Source organism: Neoarius graeffei, chromosome 14 (genome assembly GCF_027579695.1).
Source record: "Neoarius graeffei isolate fNeoGra1 chromosome 14, fNeoGra1.pri, whole genome shotgun sequence".
NCBI lineage: Eukaryota > Metazoa > Chordata > Actinopteri > Siluriformes > Ariidae > Neoarius > Neoarius graeffei.
In genome coordinates, this window is record NC_083582.1 from 63913422 (window position 1) to 63930542 (window position 17121).

Sequence of the window (17121 nt, forward strand, 5' to 3'; positions counted from 1 at the left end):
AATTTTAAATTAACTGGCTTTGACTCAGCTGCGGCAACCCTTAATGACACCCTTAATCTGTCGGGTGTCGTCCGGTCAGAAAATCAGTTTTGCTCTTTTTGTCACTACAGGCCCCATTAACCCTCAGACTCTGTTACAGTGTTTGTTATTGTGAATCGTTATTTGTAAAAGTTTAGCAGTTTACAATGAACTTCAACAGTGTTTATTTATATCCAACTGGGCGTTTCAGGAATTTCTCAAGGATCCAGTTGCAACCCATGACGCGTGTTATATTCTTGGGAGAAGGGTGGAAAACGCGTCCTATAAAAGTAGATTTGAGACATTTGAATTAACCGTATCTGTTGCCTTAGTGGGTTTATAATAAATATCCTGGCACATGGGACTGATCTATTGTTTTATTTCCTTATATAATAAATTATTATCCTAAATAGTATTTCATTATTAGGGAACTAATATGAAATAGGTTTACATGGTTATAACAGTGGGAATCACGTTCTTGTGTTTCTTTATATGTTTAAAAAGTGTTCTCTTTCTTGTGCACACTCTTGTGAGGATTGAGCGTAGCTATGTGTCACTTCAGTAGTGCAAAAAGACAACTCTAGTCAATACTGTCTTTAGTTAATAGCTGTATATTTTATTATTTCATGTATAGCAAGATATATCAAAATCTATCAGGTGATTTATAATGACTTATCACGTAGGCTTAATGCTGAAGGTGTACCTCCTCGTCTTGCATGTAAGGCACAAACAAGATGGACGTCGCCCTTCGCTCTTTGGTCTTTTTTTGGAAATTGGTTACTGGTTTTGTAAGACTACACAGTGTCCCAACACATAGGCAAACATTTCAGTGAAGATAGTCCCGCAACAAACCGCATTTTCTGTATAACATTTGGGAAATTAATGCATAGTTGTCTTCGTCTTCTTTGGTTTCAGGAGATAAGTGGTCTTTTTATGCATTGCTCATGCACTCTAACACCAGCTAAATTGTTAGGAGCCAAGGTCCACCAGGCTGGCCGCCATGGGGTTGAGGAGGCCGTCGTGCAAGGACAGATGCTGCTGCTCATGGTGGCTGTGCTGCTGATGAGGGTGAAGATGATGAAGATGAGGATGAGGATGAGGGTGGTGCGTGTCAGAGGCGCTGGGACCTGCCGGGGGCGCGAAGCTATGCAGTGGCGGCAAGCCTGAGCTGGAGGGCAGGAGCAGAGCAGGACTCATGGACGGGTGATCTGGGGTCCCTGGTGGAGATTTATCGTCATCAGAGCTCTCACACTGAGATTTGTTCTCGGTCATTTGAGACGGCAGCGGGTTGTGCCCATTCTGATTCACGCCCTCGTTTTCCCTGAGGAGCAGATAATTGATTCATTAGGTCAGCAGTTCACACAAAAACAGCTACGATGTTTTCACTGCTCAAATAATAAATAATTCCGACCCTAAATTCGTACCTTAACCTGTTACAAAAATAAAATAAAATACAATCTAAATTACAGCCTGGAGTAATGGTATATTAAATAATTATCATATTAGTAATTATTAGGCAAGAGCACAGAGACTTAGGACGGTTTGTATTCCCATAAATTAATTTCAACCAATCAGGTTTTAGATTACATCAGAAGTTAGATGTTGCCCCTTAGAGGAACCTACTTCCTTTGGAGCCATGAAGCTGGACACTGCAGTAAGGTTTGTGCAGTTCAATATTTTAATCAGCCAAAACTTGTATTCTCTACTTCGCCTCCACCTCCATTCTATGGTGTAATGTACGCTGGTGAATTTGGGATTTGTTAGGAATTAAAATATCTAGCCTAGAGTTATCATATATAGTATTATTGATTAAACTTAAATTCTGGAGAAAAAATATGTAAAGATTTTTTTTTTCAAAATGGCCAGATGGAGAGAGTTGGGGCAGTTTATCATGTTACAGATTTTTTTTTTATTGTGGTTTATAAATATAAACTTGTTTAAAAAATTTTTTTTGTTAAAATGTGGGTGTGTCCCTGCGTGAGGATTAAACTTCAGATGGGTTAAATGCAGAGGATGAATTTCACTGTGCTTGAAGTGTGCATGTGACAAATGGAATGGAGCTGTTTGTCTCGTCAGGATTTGGTTAAACTGACATTTTTCTATCGCCGTACCAGTACTGTGTGTTCATACAGTTCATATGTTACAAGTTTTGATAATAAATAAAAATTAAACATGCAGGCATTTAGGTATTTTATTTTTGCCCCATATCTCCCTTCACTGTCTCCTGTCTTCCTGTAAAGCACAATGACAGAAAAAGTGAAGCCTGAAGGCCAGTATATATGACAAGCAGAGAAACTAATGTTGTGGTAAGAGGGTAGAGTAAATACTCTTTAATGCAGTATGAATGTGACACTACCTGCAAAGAATTTCACACAATCTCCAAAAGGTGAAAAGTTGTCCCAAGTCTCCCTATTATTTATTATTTTTATACTTATTACAATTTATATTTTATAAATAATAACTATTTACCATTATATTACAAGAAGAAGAGGAAGTAATTATTATTGTTGTTGATGATGATGATGATGGGTTTAGTTTAAAGTTTAAAAATTTTTGAGTTTAAAAATAAAAAATACACTCGTAATCCTACTAACCTGTCACCTATTGATAAGGAAATGTGGGTATTGCTAGTGGGGATCACATGCATGTCTGAGGCTGTTCATTTTACTGTATCCTGGAAGTGTAAGACTGTTTGTTTAAACCATGACTTAGCAGATCTACATCTTGAAATGAGAGGGATCAGTTCATTAGTCCGAGTTCCCCTGGGTCTGACTTACAACAAATTAAATTACACCTTTGTAGCAACCTTAAACGCATTTCTGAAAGTTGTATAGAGCACCTGGTTGGTGAAAATTAAGTTAGTTTAGCTCGTGAATCGTCCAAATTCCTGTCATTTAATTTTGAGTCTATCTATCTATCTATCTATCTATCTATCTATCTATCTATCTATCTATCTATCTATCTATCTAAATACAGTAAAAACTCCAATCACACATTTCCTCGTGTTCAAATAGATGCACATAAACCTAAGCAGAGCAATTGTTAAATCAACATGAGGAATTGTATACAGTATAAATAGCTACGAATACAACAAAATTACTGTTTAGTTAAAAAAAAGAAATTATAATTATAATAATAATAATAACCCAAGGTGTTAGAAATATTAAGCAATAAGACAAAAGAATATGAGATTATGTACAATGTAAGCTAAAAACAAAAAGGTTCATCTGAACTTTTTAAAATAATTCAAAGAAAACAAACAAACAAACAAACAAAAAACTACATAGAACTGGAGAATTACAATACAGGGATTTTTGTGATGGAAAAATCATTTAGTTCAAAAACTGACACCTACAGAAATGATGTGAAAACCCAGATTCAGAGTCTGCTGGCTGTTAAGAACCTTCTGGGGCATGATATCTTGAATAGTGTAGAAAGCAATATGAGATGCAAAATGCTGTTCGTATGAAAAGAGCTGAACAGAACTGTAAGTACAGCACAAATCCAGAAGCCTGTAGTGTGAAAGAGAGAGAGAGAGAGAGAGAGAGAGTTACCTCTCCTTGGCCTCAGCGGCGCGGTCCCTCTGCCTGCGGTTCTTGAACCAGTTGCTGACCTGTGTGGTTGTGAGCCCTGTGGCCTCGGCCAGCTCGCGTTTCTCTCTGGGTGAGGGATAGGGATTATGGGAGTACCATTCTTTAAGCACGCAGCGACTTTTCTCCTTGAAGCAGTAGCTCGTCTCCTCGCCGTCCCAGATGGTGCGCGGCAGCGGGAACTTCCTGCGCACCCGGTACTTGCCCACGGCACCGAGGGGTCTCCCGCGCAGCTTCTCTGCCTCGATGTAGTGCGCCTTGAGCCACAGCTGCTGCAGCTTGGCGTGGTTGTGCGGCGAGAACTGGTGGCTCTCTAACACCTTGTAGAGTTCGCGAAAGTTTCCCCGGTGGAACGCCACCACGGCCTTGGCCTTGAGCACGGACTCGTTCTTGTGCAGATGCTCGCAGGCCGGCAGAGACCACAGGAAGCGGCCGAGGCGCTCGATGCTCCCTCCCTGCTGCAGCACCTCGCACACACACGCCACTTGCTCCTGCGTGAAGCCAAAGGTCGGCGGCATCGCGGCCATGCTCGCGCGCGCTTCCCGTGTCCTGTTCCTGACTCAGTCAACGTTCACGCAGGTGACTCAGGTGTTCGAGCTGTTCCCACGGGCGAAACTCGATTCTCGTGGGGTGTCTGAAAAATGCATGACCAGCAGCACCAGTAAAAACCTGCTGATTGTCACATTAATTGTTATGCGTAAAAGTGGATCTGTTATCCATCCGATAATGGCATGATCGAGGCTCATAAAGAGTGCAGATGATCTTATTCCGGCTGTGCGTCTTCACGTTGTGCGCAGGAGCCTACATTATTTCCTCGATGGTGTTGAGCTGTTAGCCCGCCCTCCAGTAACCCAATCTCCCTCCTTACAGGAGCGCGTCCTCATCCAGGGCCGTTCGGACAAGTGTGTGGAGCAGTTGTATGTATCGTCACGATATGGTTAAAATAATGTATTTTTTCCCCTCTGTACAGTCATATTAATGTATTAAAACACTGATCAATCAGTTACAATGGTGTGGCACACTGCTCAATTACTTTCATCATTCTGGGCACCCGCCGTAATTGACTTACCTGGGTCACGTGACCGCCTCATCTATTTGTCTGAGGCTTCATTCTTTAATTCCAGTATTAGAAAGGCCTATATCTTCATAATACTTTTTAAAAAAAAAAAAACATACACAAACGTTGAGTATATATTCTGTAAACTATAGTTTTGCAGTAAACTTGTTGCCTTAAAATTTTGAGTTCATTGACACTAATATAGTAAGTTAGCACAATGAAACTTGATTGCCTCAACTTACTGTATGAGTTTCAATGCACTGAAAATGTTAAGGCAACCAGGTAACTCACATTTTTAAGTTAAAACAACAAATTTATTTATTTATTTATTTATTTATTTATTTTTAAGTTCACAAACTGAATTTTGGCCCTATAACCCGGGCCAGCACATACTTTAAAGGAAATAATAATAATAATAATAATAATAATAATAATAATAATAATAATAAAGGTAGACACAAAATTGGTACATACTCATTGTTATTAATAATAATAATAATAATAATAATAATAGATTTAATTAATTACCTTTCATTTTTTCTCTAATATATTTATTATTATTAATTATTTATTTATCTTTCTTTTAGCCTTTATTTAAGGGAAGTTCATTCCTGGTTCCAGGCTCCCATCAGCACCTGTTGTTGTTGTTGTTGTTGTTGTTGTTGTTGTTGTTGTTGTAAGCGCTATTGCAGACACAGGTCCATATAACACATCATACAATATAAATTATTATTATTATTATTATTATTATTATTATTATTATTTCCTCTGTGATTTCGTACATAATTCATGATTCTGTGCTGTAAAATCATTAAAGTAAGTAGTAGTAGTAATAATAATAATAATAATGTTGATTAAACTTAGAAACAGCAATTCAACTGCTGTCTTAAAAAATTGTGAATAAACACAACTTTAACTTCTAAGTTACAGACATGAGTTAAATGAACATATAACAAAACTCACTCTGGATTATTTTAAGTTTAATTTGTGAAAATGTATAAAGTTCAATATCCAAAACTTACCATGACAATTGGAGTAAAAGACACGAAATAAGTTCACATAAGGTGACACAAATGGGGTTATCATTTTGCAAACCACCAACAATAACATGAAACTGACTGGAAACAAATGCAAAAAGCCTAAATTAGTCATTATTTAGCTCATATGGTATATCTCATGGGATACACTAGTACATATGAATTCATCAGTGAATGAATCCTTCCTGAAAATGTCAAGAGTATTGAACATATCAGAATGACTTTGATTTAAAAATCTATCTGCCTGTTTTTACTGATCAACAAATTGTTGTAATATTGTATATAGGTCATTGGTGTGAAGTTGGATCATTAAAAAAAGACACAAAATGCTGTCATAAGTGCTATTGGGTTGGTCACACTGACCAAGTCAGCTCCCAGAAGTGTGTTAGACCGATAGATGTGACAAGAAGTCACCGGTATCATGTATCTGTTGAGTTATTTTGGAATGTAACATTAGGCCTGCTTACTTTTTCATATGGACACTGAAGCATTTGCTTCCAAGGGTACAGTGAGATGTCTACTAATTTAGCTTTATTGATTTTTAAACCTCATATATTACTCAAACATTGCAAAAAATATTAATTTAATTTATTTGTGTTTGTGTGTATATATAAGTATTTGAAATAAATGTACTCTAAAATGTGAAAATCTAACCAAGGAACGTGAATTGAGCATTAATCGAACATTACTATACTATTATAACTCTAATAATAAGAAGATATGATCTAAATGGAAAAATATCTAATCTCATAGGAAAAGGCCAAAATCTTTATCCAAAACCACATATTTATGTTTTACAGTTAAAGCAACATAATGCGAGAATTGATATTTTTTGCTCCTGGGTTCCCCCTACAGCTGTGGAGTTTAATTCACTTTTACGCCACTGTTGTAAATACAAATCACGTAAATCACGCTTTAAGTTCCCCTCATGGACATCTGTACGCATACATTTCTTGACAAGCTGAAGGATACAGAACCGTCAGAAGCCAAAGAAACATGTCAACTGACAAGGTAGAGTAGTATTACAGGATTTTACACAAATATGAATGCATAGTTTTATTTATTGTGACATTGAAGATTAACAATAATGTTTAAAAAAAAAAGAATAACAGAATGTTTTAATTTTGCTGAAACACCGTGTTTGCATTTTCAGGCCATATACATTGTTTGCTAAGAATTGAATGTGGAGAACGTGTGTAATTGAGTAAAATGTTCTTAGTGACATGATATAGGTACATATAGCATATAATTATATACATATATAATTACGGGGGCGGCACGGTGGTGTAGTGGTTAGCGCTGTCACCTCACAGCAAGAGGGTCCGGGTTCGAGCCCCGTGGCTGGCGAGGGCCTTTCTGTGCGGAGTTTGCATGTTCTCCCCGTGTCCGTGTGGGTTTCCTCCGGGTGCTCCGGTTTCCCCCACAGTCCAAAGACATGCAGGTTAGGTTAACTGGTGACTCTAAATTGACCGTAGGTGTGAATGTGAGTGTGAATGGTTGTCTGTGTCTATGTGTCAGCCCTGTGATGACCTGGCGACTTGTCCAGGGTGTACCCCGCCTTTCACCCGTAGTCAGCTGGGATAGGCTCCAGCTTGCCTGCGACCCTGTAGGACAGGATAAAGTGGCTAGAGATAATGAGATGAGATGAGATATATAATTACATACAGCACAATATACATTGGGTAGTGTAATTTATTACGAGCTAGCTGAGATAGGTTTACAAAGTTTCAAGCTTTCAAGGCTTATTTGGCATGAGATTGACAAAGATTAACGTGAGACTGATTTATTTATTTGCATGCTAGTCTGAGGCGGGACTGAGGTTAGATGATTTTTGTCATCTGGAAAAACCACAAATCTCTGTGAGACTGGAATAACACTGATAAGGTTACAACCTATGTCACAGTTTTTCATAAATAACATTGGCACGGATATACACTCTACTATCGGATCATCCTTGGGTTGTTTTTTTTTTAAGCAGTGAGACAGATCACGATTTATGTCTTGAAGTAAACCTGCATGGTCAGATTTTTAAAATTCATAAATTTTTTTTCCATGTTGCCATCAAGGTTTGCACAACTATTGCGCACAACTTGGAATAGTCACATGCTAAGCTAACATAACTAAAACCATACTAACACCAACATACCTAATGCTGGGGGATGCTATCAGACAAAGAACAGCTAGTCAACTAAATTAACCTTACAAAACTTGGATGCCTCTGATATAAAGTGAAGCAAACTTGGGTGGCAAGCAGGCCAAAAAAGCTAGGCAGCTCCCAATGCTAGAGCAATTATTAGCAGTACACGATGTCCAAGCGGGCGGCACAGTGGTGTAATGGTTAGCACTGTCGTCTCACAGCAAGAAGGTCCTGGGTTTGAGCCCAGTGGCCGGCGAGGGCCTTTCTGTGTGGAGTTTGTATGTTCTCCCCGTGTCTGCGTGGGTTTCCTCCGGGTGCTCCGGTTTCCCCCACAGTCCAAAGACATGCAGGTTAGGTTAATTGGTGGCTCTAAATTGACCGTAGGTATGAATGTGTGTGAATGGTTGTTTGTCTATGTGTCAGCCCTGTGATAACCTGGCAACTTGTCCAGGGTGTACCCCACCTCTCACCCATAGTCAGCTAGGATAGGCTCCAACTTGCCTGCGATCCTGTAGAACAGGATAAGTGGCTACAGATAATGGATGAATGGATGGACAATGTCCAAGTCTTATCTAGCAAGTTTGCTAACATCACCTCATGTTGTAGCTAGCAGTTGTACTTTATGATCAAAAGCTAGTGAGTTAACAACTTTGTTAACACAGCCAAACATCAAGCAAGTGCAACAACACAAGACATAGCTAGGCTGCTAACGTAACTACTTACTAGTTCAACAGAAAGAAGGCCAGCTCAGCATTTGTCTTGCAGCCTTATCTCTTTTACTTCTTGTCAACGAGTAAAAGCCAGTCCAAGACTTACTCTAGTCCAGTCTCTTGCTCGATTGCGCTCTCCTTTTCTCTATTCCTGGCTTCCTCTGACAGGGTCTCTTCACCTCTGCCATGATGTCTGTATTGAGAATATTGCTCTAATGCTCTGAAGACCCATAGTTGTTGATGTGTGACAGGGTGCCATAAAGCGTTATGCAGTTCTCGTGATAGGTCTCCAGGCCACGGCACCTGAGTTACATAATGCTATAACTGACAAACCACATGCAGAGATGAGCGGGAAGACAAGCGATTCTCCCTATTTCAAGTCGTTATACCATCAAAATATTTTGAACCTGAATTCCTACATAATGCTACTAGCATTGTCAATGAGTCTTTGATCTATTGGCTTAACAGACTGACTCTCCAAGTGTGTTTCCATTTATAAAGCACTCATTTAGAGGATCTGAGAGCTACAACTTAATAAATTCAACAAAGTTTGTTTGGTCTGTGCCAATAATAGTGATTGAACCGTAATAATGCAGAAGAACATGTTCAAAACCTGTAATAATGCATAAGAAGGTGTTTGAGTGGTGTATGTGTATATTGGTATACAGTGCCTTGAAAAAGTATTCATACCCCTTGAACTTTTTCACATTTTTCCACCTTACAACCACGAACTTAAAAGTTTTTATTGAGATTTTATGTGATAGACCAACACAGAGTAGCACATAATTGTGAAGTGAAACGAAAATGATAAATGGTCTTCAAAATTTTAAACAAATAAAAATCTGAAAAATGTGGTGTGCATTAGTATTCAGCCCCCTGTACTCTAATACCTCTAAATACAATCCAATGCAATCAATCGCCTTCAGAAGTCATCTAATTAGTTAATAGAGTCCTACTGTGTGTAATTTACTCTCAGCATAAATACACTTGTTCTGTGAAGGCCTCAGTGGTTTGTTAGAGAACACTGAAGAACAAACAGCATCATGAAGACCAAAGAATTCACCAGAAAGGTCAAGGATAAAGTTCTGGAGAAGTTTAAAGCAGGGTTAGGTTATAAAAAAATTTCCCAAGCTCTGAACATCTCAAGAAGCACTGTTCAATCCATCATTCAAAAATGGAAAAAGTATGGCGCAACTGCAAACCTACCAAGACATGGCCGTCCACCTAAACTGACAGAGCGAGCAAGGAGAGCACTGGTCAGAGAAGCAGCCAAGAGGCCCATGATCACTCTGGAGGAGCTGCAGAAATCCACGGCTCAGGTGGGAGAATCTGTGCACAGGACAACTATAAGTCGTACACTCCACAAATCTGGCCTTTTTGGAAGGGTGGCAAGAAGAAAGCCATTGTTGAAAGACAGGCATAAGAAGTCCTGTTTGCAGTTTGCTAGAAGCCATGTAGGAGACACAGCAAACATGTGGAAGAAGGTGCTTTGGTCAGATGAGACCAAAGTTGAACTTTTTGGCCTAAATGCAAAGCGCTATGTGTGGTGGAAAACTAACACTGCTCATCACCCTGCACACACCATCCCCACTGTGAAACATGGTGGTGGCAGCATCATGCTATGGGGATGTTTTTCTTCAGCAGGGACAGGGAAGCTGGTCAGAGTTGATGGGAAGATGGATGGAGCTAAATACAGGGCAATCCTGGAAGAAAACCTGTTGGAGGCTGCAAAAGACTTGAGACTGGGAAGGAGATTCACCTTCCAGCAAGACAATGACCCTAAACATACAGACAGAGCTACAATGGAATGGTTTAGATCAAAGAATATTCATGTGTTAGAATGGCCCAGTCAAAGTCCAGACCTAAATCCCATTGAGCATCTGTGGCAAGACTTGAAAATTGCTGTTCACAGACGCTCTCCATCCAATCTGGCTGAGCTTGAGCTATTTTGCAAAGAAGAATGGGCAAAAATTTCAGTGTCTAGATATGCAAAGCTGGTAGAGACATACCACAAAAGACTTGCAGCTGTAATTGCAGCAAAAGGTGGCTCTACAAAGTATTGACGCAGGGGGGCTGAATACTAATGCACACCACATTTTTCAGATTTTTATTTGTTTAAAATTTTGAAGACCATTTATCATTTTTGTTTCACTTCAACATTATGTGCTACTCTGTGTTGGTCTATCACATAAAATCTCAATAAAAAACTTTTAAGTTTGTAGTTGTAAGGTGGAAAAATGTGAAAAAGTTCAAAGGGTATGAATACTTTTTCAAGGCACTGTAGATACTACAAATCTCTGGGACTGTACTCATGGGATGAACACCATTAATTCCAAAGATACACCTCAGTTGGTGTTTTGATGATGGTGCTATAGATTACTGTCTAACATTTCACTCCGGAATCTCCTGTAGATGTTAAATTGGATTGAGATCTGGTGACTGTGAAGGCTGTAGCATATAACCAATATCATGTGCATCCATCAAACCATTCAGTGAGCCCTCATGTACTGTGGATGGGGGTGGAATCATCCTGGAAGAGACCACTCCCATTAGGATAGACATAATTCGTCATAGGAGAAAGTGGATCTCGGAAAATTCAGTGTTAAAGGAACAGTCCACCGTATTTCCATAATGAAATATGCTCTTACCTGAATTGAGACGAGCTGCTCCATACCTCTCCGAGCTTTGCGCGACCTCCCAGTTAGTCAGACGCAGTCCGACGCGCTGTCACTCCTGTTAGCAATGTAGCTAGGCTCAGTATGGCCAATGGTATTTTTTGGGGCTGTAGTTAGATGTGACCAAACTCTTCCGCGTTTTTCTTGTTTACATAGGTTTATATGACCAGTGATATGAAACAAGTTCAGTTAAAAAAATTGAAACGTAGCGATTTTCTATGCTATGGAAAGTCCGCACTATAATGACAGGCGTACTAACACCTTCTGCACGCTTCGGCAGCGCATTGATACGGAGCTCAGATATCAATGCGCTGCCGAAGCGCGCAGAAGGTGTTAGTACGCCTGTCATTATAGTGCGGACTTTCCATAGCATAGAAAATCGCTACGTTTCAATTTTTTTAACTGAACTTGTTTCATATCACTGGTCATATAAACCTATGTAAACAAGAAAAACGCGGAAGAGTTTGGTCGCATCTAACTACAGCCCCAAAAAATACCGTTGGCCATACTGAGCCTAGCTACATTGCTAACAGGAGTGACAGCACGTCTGACTGCGTCTGACTAACTGGGAGGTCGCGCAAAGCTCGGATAGGTACGGAGCAGCTCGTCTCAATTCAGGTAAGAGCATATTTCATTATGGAAATACGGTGGACTGTTCCTTTAAAGAGAGCTTTATTAGTTTTGTTCAATAATGGAACATATTAAGTGATAGATTGTTCATTCCTTCATTTATTTTCAGTAAGATGAGTAAAAGCTGCTGTATCCCAGTCAGGGTCATGGTGCATCCAGAGCCTATCCTGGAACACTGAGTACAAGGTGGGAATGAGACTGTAAAAGATCATCCATCCATCCATCCATTGTCTATACTGCTTATCCATCAGGGTCTCGGGTGAAGCTAGATCCAGTCCCAGCTGACTTTGGGCAAGAGGCAGGGAACATCCTGGACAGTTCACCAATTTATTGCAATTTAACACAAAGATGAACAACCAATCACAATAACATGTACACCTATGAGCAGTTTAGAGTAGCCAGTTGGCCCAGTCTGCATGTCTTTGGACTATGAGAGGAAGTAAAAGATCATGTTTCTGATAAACAAACAAACAAATGAATGAAACATCATCATCATCATCAAAGCTGTATTGAATTTTATCTGCAGAGACAGAAAAACTGTAGCAAGTTCTCCAAGAGGCTACCAGCTGATTTCCCTAGAAAACTACACCATAAGTTTTTTGTTTTGTTTATTTTTTAAAAATTAATTAATTTCATCTCATTATCTCTAGCCGCTTTATCCTTCTACAGGGTCGCAGGCAAGCTGGAGCCTATCCCAGCTGACTACGGGCGAAAGGCGGGGTACACCCTGGACAAGTCGCCAGGTCATCACAGGGCTGACACATAGACACAGACAACCATTCACACTCACATTCACACCTACGGTCAATTTAGAGTCACCAGTTAACCTAACCTGCATGTCTTTGGACTGTGGGGGAAACCGGAGCACCCGGAGGAAACCCACACGGGCACGGGGAGAACATGCAAACTCCGCACAGAAAGGCCCTCGCCGGCCACGGGGCTCGAACCCGGACCTTCTTGCTGTGAGGTGACAGCGCTAACCACTACACCACCGTGCCGCCCAAATTAATTAATTAATTTTTTTAATTTTAAATTTTAATGGTTGTTTTATTGTTTACTGGTGAATATATATTTTATTTCATTATGCATCTTCACTAAATATATACACGCTCAATAATCATGCTATAATGTAGTAGATTAATGAATGAATTAATTCATGCTTTAATCTCATTCATTCATTCATTCATTCATTCATTCATTTCAGAGAGTATGATCCAATTCTAAATATTGTTGAATCTCTTGGAACTAAGCAGGCTTTATTTTATGGTTTTACTTTTGTCTATTCGAACTAATAATTTTAGGTATGTTCGTATGTCAAAAAAATATGCATATGCCAGCTCACTATCCAACACTGGGCTGAGTTTGCAGAGTTTCAGTAAACGGGGCTGATTGATTGTACATGGTCAGTATCAGTTTTCCCGAAGAATGGAAAGCATTGGGGTAGGGGGACATGCATGAGCAGCCAATGGCTGTAGCAGAAGAGCTGATGCTGGTTTAGAGAATGTGTAAGAGTGAGTTGGTCTATTCTAAACACTGTTGTTTATTATTCAGAGGCCTGATCCGATCTGCTTCTAAGCATGCTGTGTCATTCTAAACCCAATGACAGGCTATAAACCAGGTCTGACTGCTGGAACTAAGCTTAATGAAGTCAGTAAGACCAAGAAATTCTGAAACAAAGCCTTCCTTTTTATAGGTGAAACTAGACATTTGTTGCACATTGCACAAGTTTTTCATCTTTCATCAGACTTTCATGAGTGGAAGTTTACCTGGTTTAAGAGCTTACAGGAAATAGATGAGCGGAACAATTTGCATTCCCAGTACACTTATTTTACAATTTAACAACAAATAAAGATTTCCAGCAATTCAGTTGTTGTTTTCTATGACCAAGGCTGATTGAAAGATAATACTTCTCCTTGTCTTTTTCTTTTTGACATAATGAAACCTTCGGACACAACTGTGTACCGTATATACAGTAATTTCCATGCTATTTCAAACTTGAACCAGTATCCAGTTATGCACAAGTTAAGAGTCAGCCAAGAGAGGAAGCTGTTTTCCATTGTAGCATTTGGCACTATGGGGTTGGACTTCCTGAAAGAACTACATCACTACCTGGGCCAGAGGTAAGAATGAGTAGGTCAGCCTGTGCTCTGCCTCCATCTGCACATGTCTCCTGTTTCAGTGGGCTGTGAGCGAGGAGGAACTCTGTTAATCCAGACGGCTCTGCTGTGCTCTGTTTCAGGAGAGGCCTGGTGGTGACTGTGCTCTGGCCGAAGCCTTTTTTCTATTCAAATCAAGGCAGTTGTGTGGGGGCCATGGGCAGAGACACCCTATACTCAGCAATCACACTGACCTCCACTCACAGTGCACACTCTAAATGATTCATGAAGCTGGCTCACCTTCCCTCTCGGGAGGGACGCGATACCTGATAGCACCGGGAGAGGCTGCCGCTAAGCTGAGTGTGTGTGTGTGTGTGTGTGTGTGTGTGTGAAAGAGAGAGAGAGAGAGAGAGAGAGAGAGAGAGAGAGAGAATGGTGAGGGATGACAATGGCCCCTAAGTTCATAAGTTTACTTCTAATACAAGCTGGATTCACTTTGGTTTCAGTTGAGTGTTTTTAAACAATGATTTGCTTCCAAACAAGAACTTTCAAAAAATTCTCTTCGCAATCCCAGTACAGTTGCTCAGGCACATCATAAGAGCATTGACCTTGCCCACCTACTTTTCATATTTCTTTTGGTTAATGCATAGGTGATGATACCACTGCACCATTAGCTACAGTAACTTATAAATCTTGTCAGTGCTTGTTCTCTCTCTCTCTCTCTCTCTCTCTCTCTCTCTCTCTCTCTCTCTCACTCTCTTTCTGACTGTGTCTCATTCTCCTTCTCTTGTCCTCCTGTCTGTTGGCCCCTTGGGAGATCAGGTTTCTCCTCTCCATCCTCCTGGCAGGCAGAGGGATTAAATGTGCATGCACAGGGAAGTGACACCGCCAGTGTCTGGGCAGGAACATGCTTCTCAGACTGTAATCAAAGCAGTATCTTTCATTCTCTTGCTCTTTCTTTCTCACTCTTTAGCTTTCTCATATATACTGACGCACTCTTTAAAAGTCCCTCACTCCGTCTATTCATCACTTAAACACTCAAACATACTTTAAAATAACTGAATAAGATCTTTCTCTGTGCAAAATAGGTTGTGTTCTGTAAATGTCGTAAGATTATTATCCGCTTTCTCCCTCCAAGCTGAAGGTAATGAATGAGGACGCGATTTAACACTTTAGTCACTACATTTGTTGTGATGAGTGGCACCTGTTGTGTATAAATCAAATATTTCCACAGCTCTTAAGAGTAGCTGATCTTTTACATTCCTGTGGATTTTTATTGAGAAGGCGAAGCTGCTTCTCAGCAGATGGACACTCTGGTCAAGTCACTCTTATCTGTTATGTATGTGAAAAATATATCCATATGCTCAGAGCTTGTACATTGTCGCTGCTATGAATCTTAGATGAGAGCTAACAAGTGTTTAAGTTATTAATTTAAAAAAAAGGCATTTTGCAGTATTCCCTTCTCTCATTCATCAGACTCCCGATGAACTTTTAAAGCAAATGACTTGCTGACATTTCTGTTAATTTACTGCAGTGTCCAATTGACTCACTTTAAGCCATGGTCATAACCCAGGTCAGCTGTGCCTCGAGCACCCCTCCTTCTGTCCATATGCCAAATGCAGGTCAACATGTTTAACTCTAAAGCGCAGGGGCAATTTGAGAAATAAGCAGAGCAAGGTTTTCGGGACACTTGGGAGATGCAGCATATGATACACTACGTGCCTTCTGACCTTTCCACTGTGTCACTTTCACTGCCAATTCAAATTCCAGCCATGTTCAGAAATACAATAAATATTTTCATCAACCCATTTGCCAACTCCATTAAGCTTCATCACATGAGGCTGAAAATTTATAGGGGAGAGAGCCACTTTTAGACAGATCTCTCTCGCGTGACTGTGCGTTATTTATGTTGAAGGTGAGTGTTGGGAATATAGAAGTGTCCATGTTGAAACTAGTTTGTCACACCCGTGTTGATACATCTAAAAGTGTGCTAATGAGAAGGTGTTAATGGAGGCTTTGGTTTCCTGTGCCACTCAGGTCCTGTGTTATAAACATTAGAACAGGAGTAGGATTTGAGAGTCCTAATTTGACAAGTCATGATGAGCATATTATATGGACAGTTAAAATGTTGTTCCTCCAGAGAAATGCTTGTACTTAAGGAAGCTATTTAACTTAAAATGTAAAATTATGAATGTTTTATTGTTTTGGTTTTTTTCAGTGGAAAACTGGTGGCGTCACCTGTGAAATCTGATCTACAAGAATCTGGTAAATTATACTCAACAATGAAGATGTGTAAAATAGCTTTAAAATGGACTGATCAAGCTGCAATTTTGTTCTTGTCATTGTGACTGTAAACTGAAATGTAATGATAGTTGGACAGATTGTGAAGAATTGTAGTGAAGTAAAGACTACAGTATGTTAAGTATGTAATAATTAAAGCATATTCAGTTATTTGTGTTAAAGTTCAGCAACTAGTATGCATTATTATTATTATTTATTTTATTTTTTTTAAGAAGAAGAAGAAGCCTTTATTTGTCACACGCACACTCAATCACAGTGAAATTCCTTCTCTGCATTTAACCCATTTGAGGCAGTGAACACACACAAGAGAGCAATGAGCACACAAATATACCCAGAGCAGTGGGCGGATATGCTACAGCACCCAGGGAGCAGTTGGAGGTTAGGTGCCTTGCTCAAGGGCACTTCAGCCCAAGGCCGCCCCATGTAAAACTAACCACGTCTTTGGACTGTGGGGGAAACCGGAGCATCTGGAGGAAACCCACGCAGACACGGGGAGAACATGTAAACTCCACGCAGAGGCCCCTGTCGGCTGCTGTTCTCGAACCCAGAACCTTCTTGACGTGAGGCAACAGTGCTAACCACTACACCACCGTATCATGCATTATTGTTATTACACTGTAAAACATTTCAGCCTTGTTTAGTTATGTCCACTTACTTTTTCTCTTTAACTCAATGAGCTCTGAAAAGTGTTTTAATTTGAACTAATCTGTGCAAGTTTTCAAAGGTTAGACTTGAATTACGTAGTTAATTGAGACTTTTTCTGAGTTGAAACAAAGATAATCGTCAAATTGAGTTAACTTGCATTTTCAAGGCAGCAGGTGAACTTGCATTTCCAAGTTAAACCAATTTGAAATGTTTTGCAGTGTACCT

At 39.9% G+C, this 17121-nt stretch overlaps 1 protein-coding gene across 1 annotated transcript; it reads right to left on the bottom strand.

Annotated features, from left to right (window-relative positions):
• Positions 1-652: 652 nt before the first annotated feature.
• On the bottom strand, positions 653-4385 carry six2b (SIX homeobox 2b). Its single transcript, XM_060939037.1, has 2 exons — positions 3573-4385; positions 653-1339 (listed from the first exon to the last, which is right to left on the bottom strand). Exons 1-2 carry the CDS (start codon positions 4133-4135, stop codon positions 988-990), a joined length of 915 nt encoding a protein of 304 aa, XP_060795020.1. The 5' UTR covers positions 4136-4385; the 3' UTR covers positions 653-987.
• Between the last annotated feature and the right edge of the window lie 12736 nt (positions 4386-17121).

Bases quoted from the DNA above. Each gene is read 5' to 3' on its own strand.
- six2b (XM_060939037.1), bottom strand. From the start codon at position 4,135: ATGGCCGCGATGCCGCCGACCTTTGGCTTCACGCAGGAGCAAGTGGCG. The intron at 1,340-3,572 runs GTAACTCTCTCT...TCTGCTCCTCAG, and splicing joins GCCGCTGAGGCCAAGGAGAG to GGAAAACGAGGGCGTGAATC.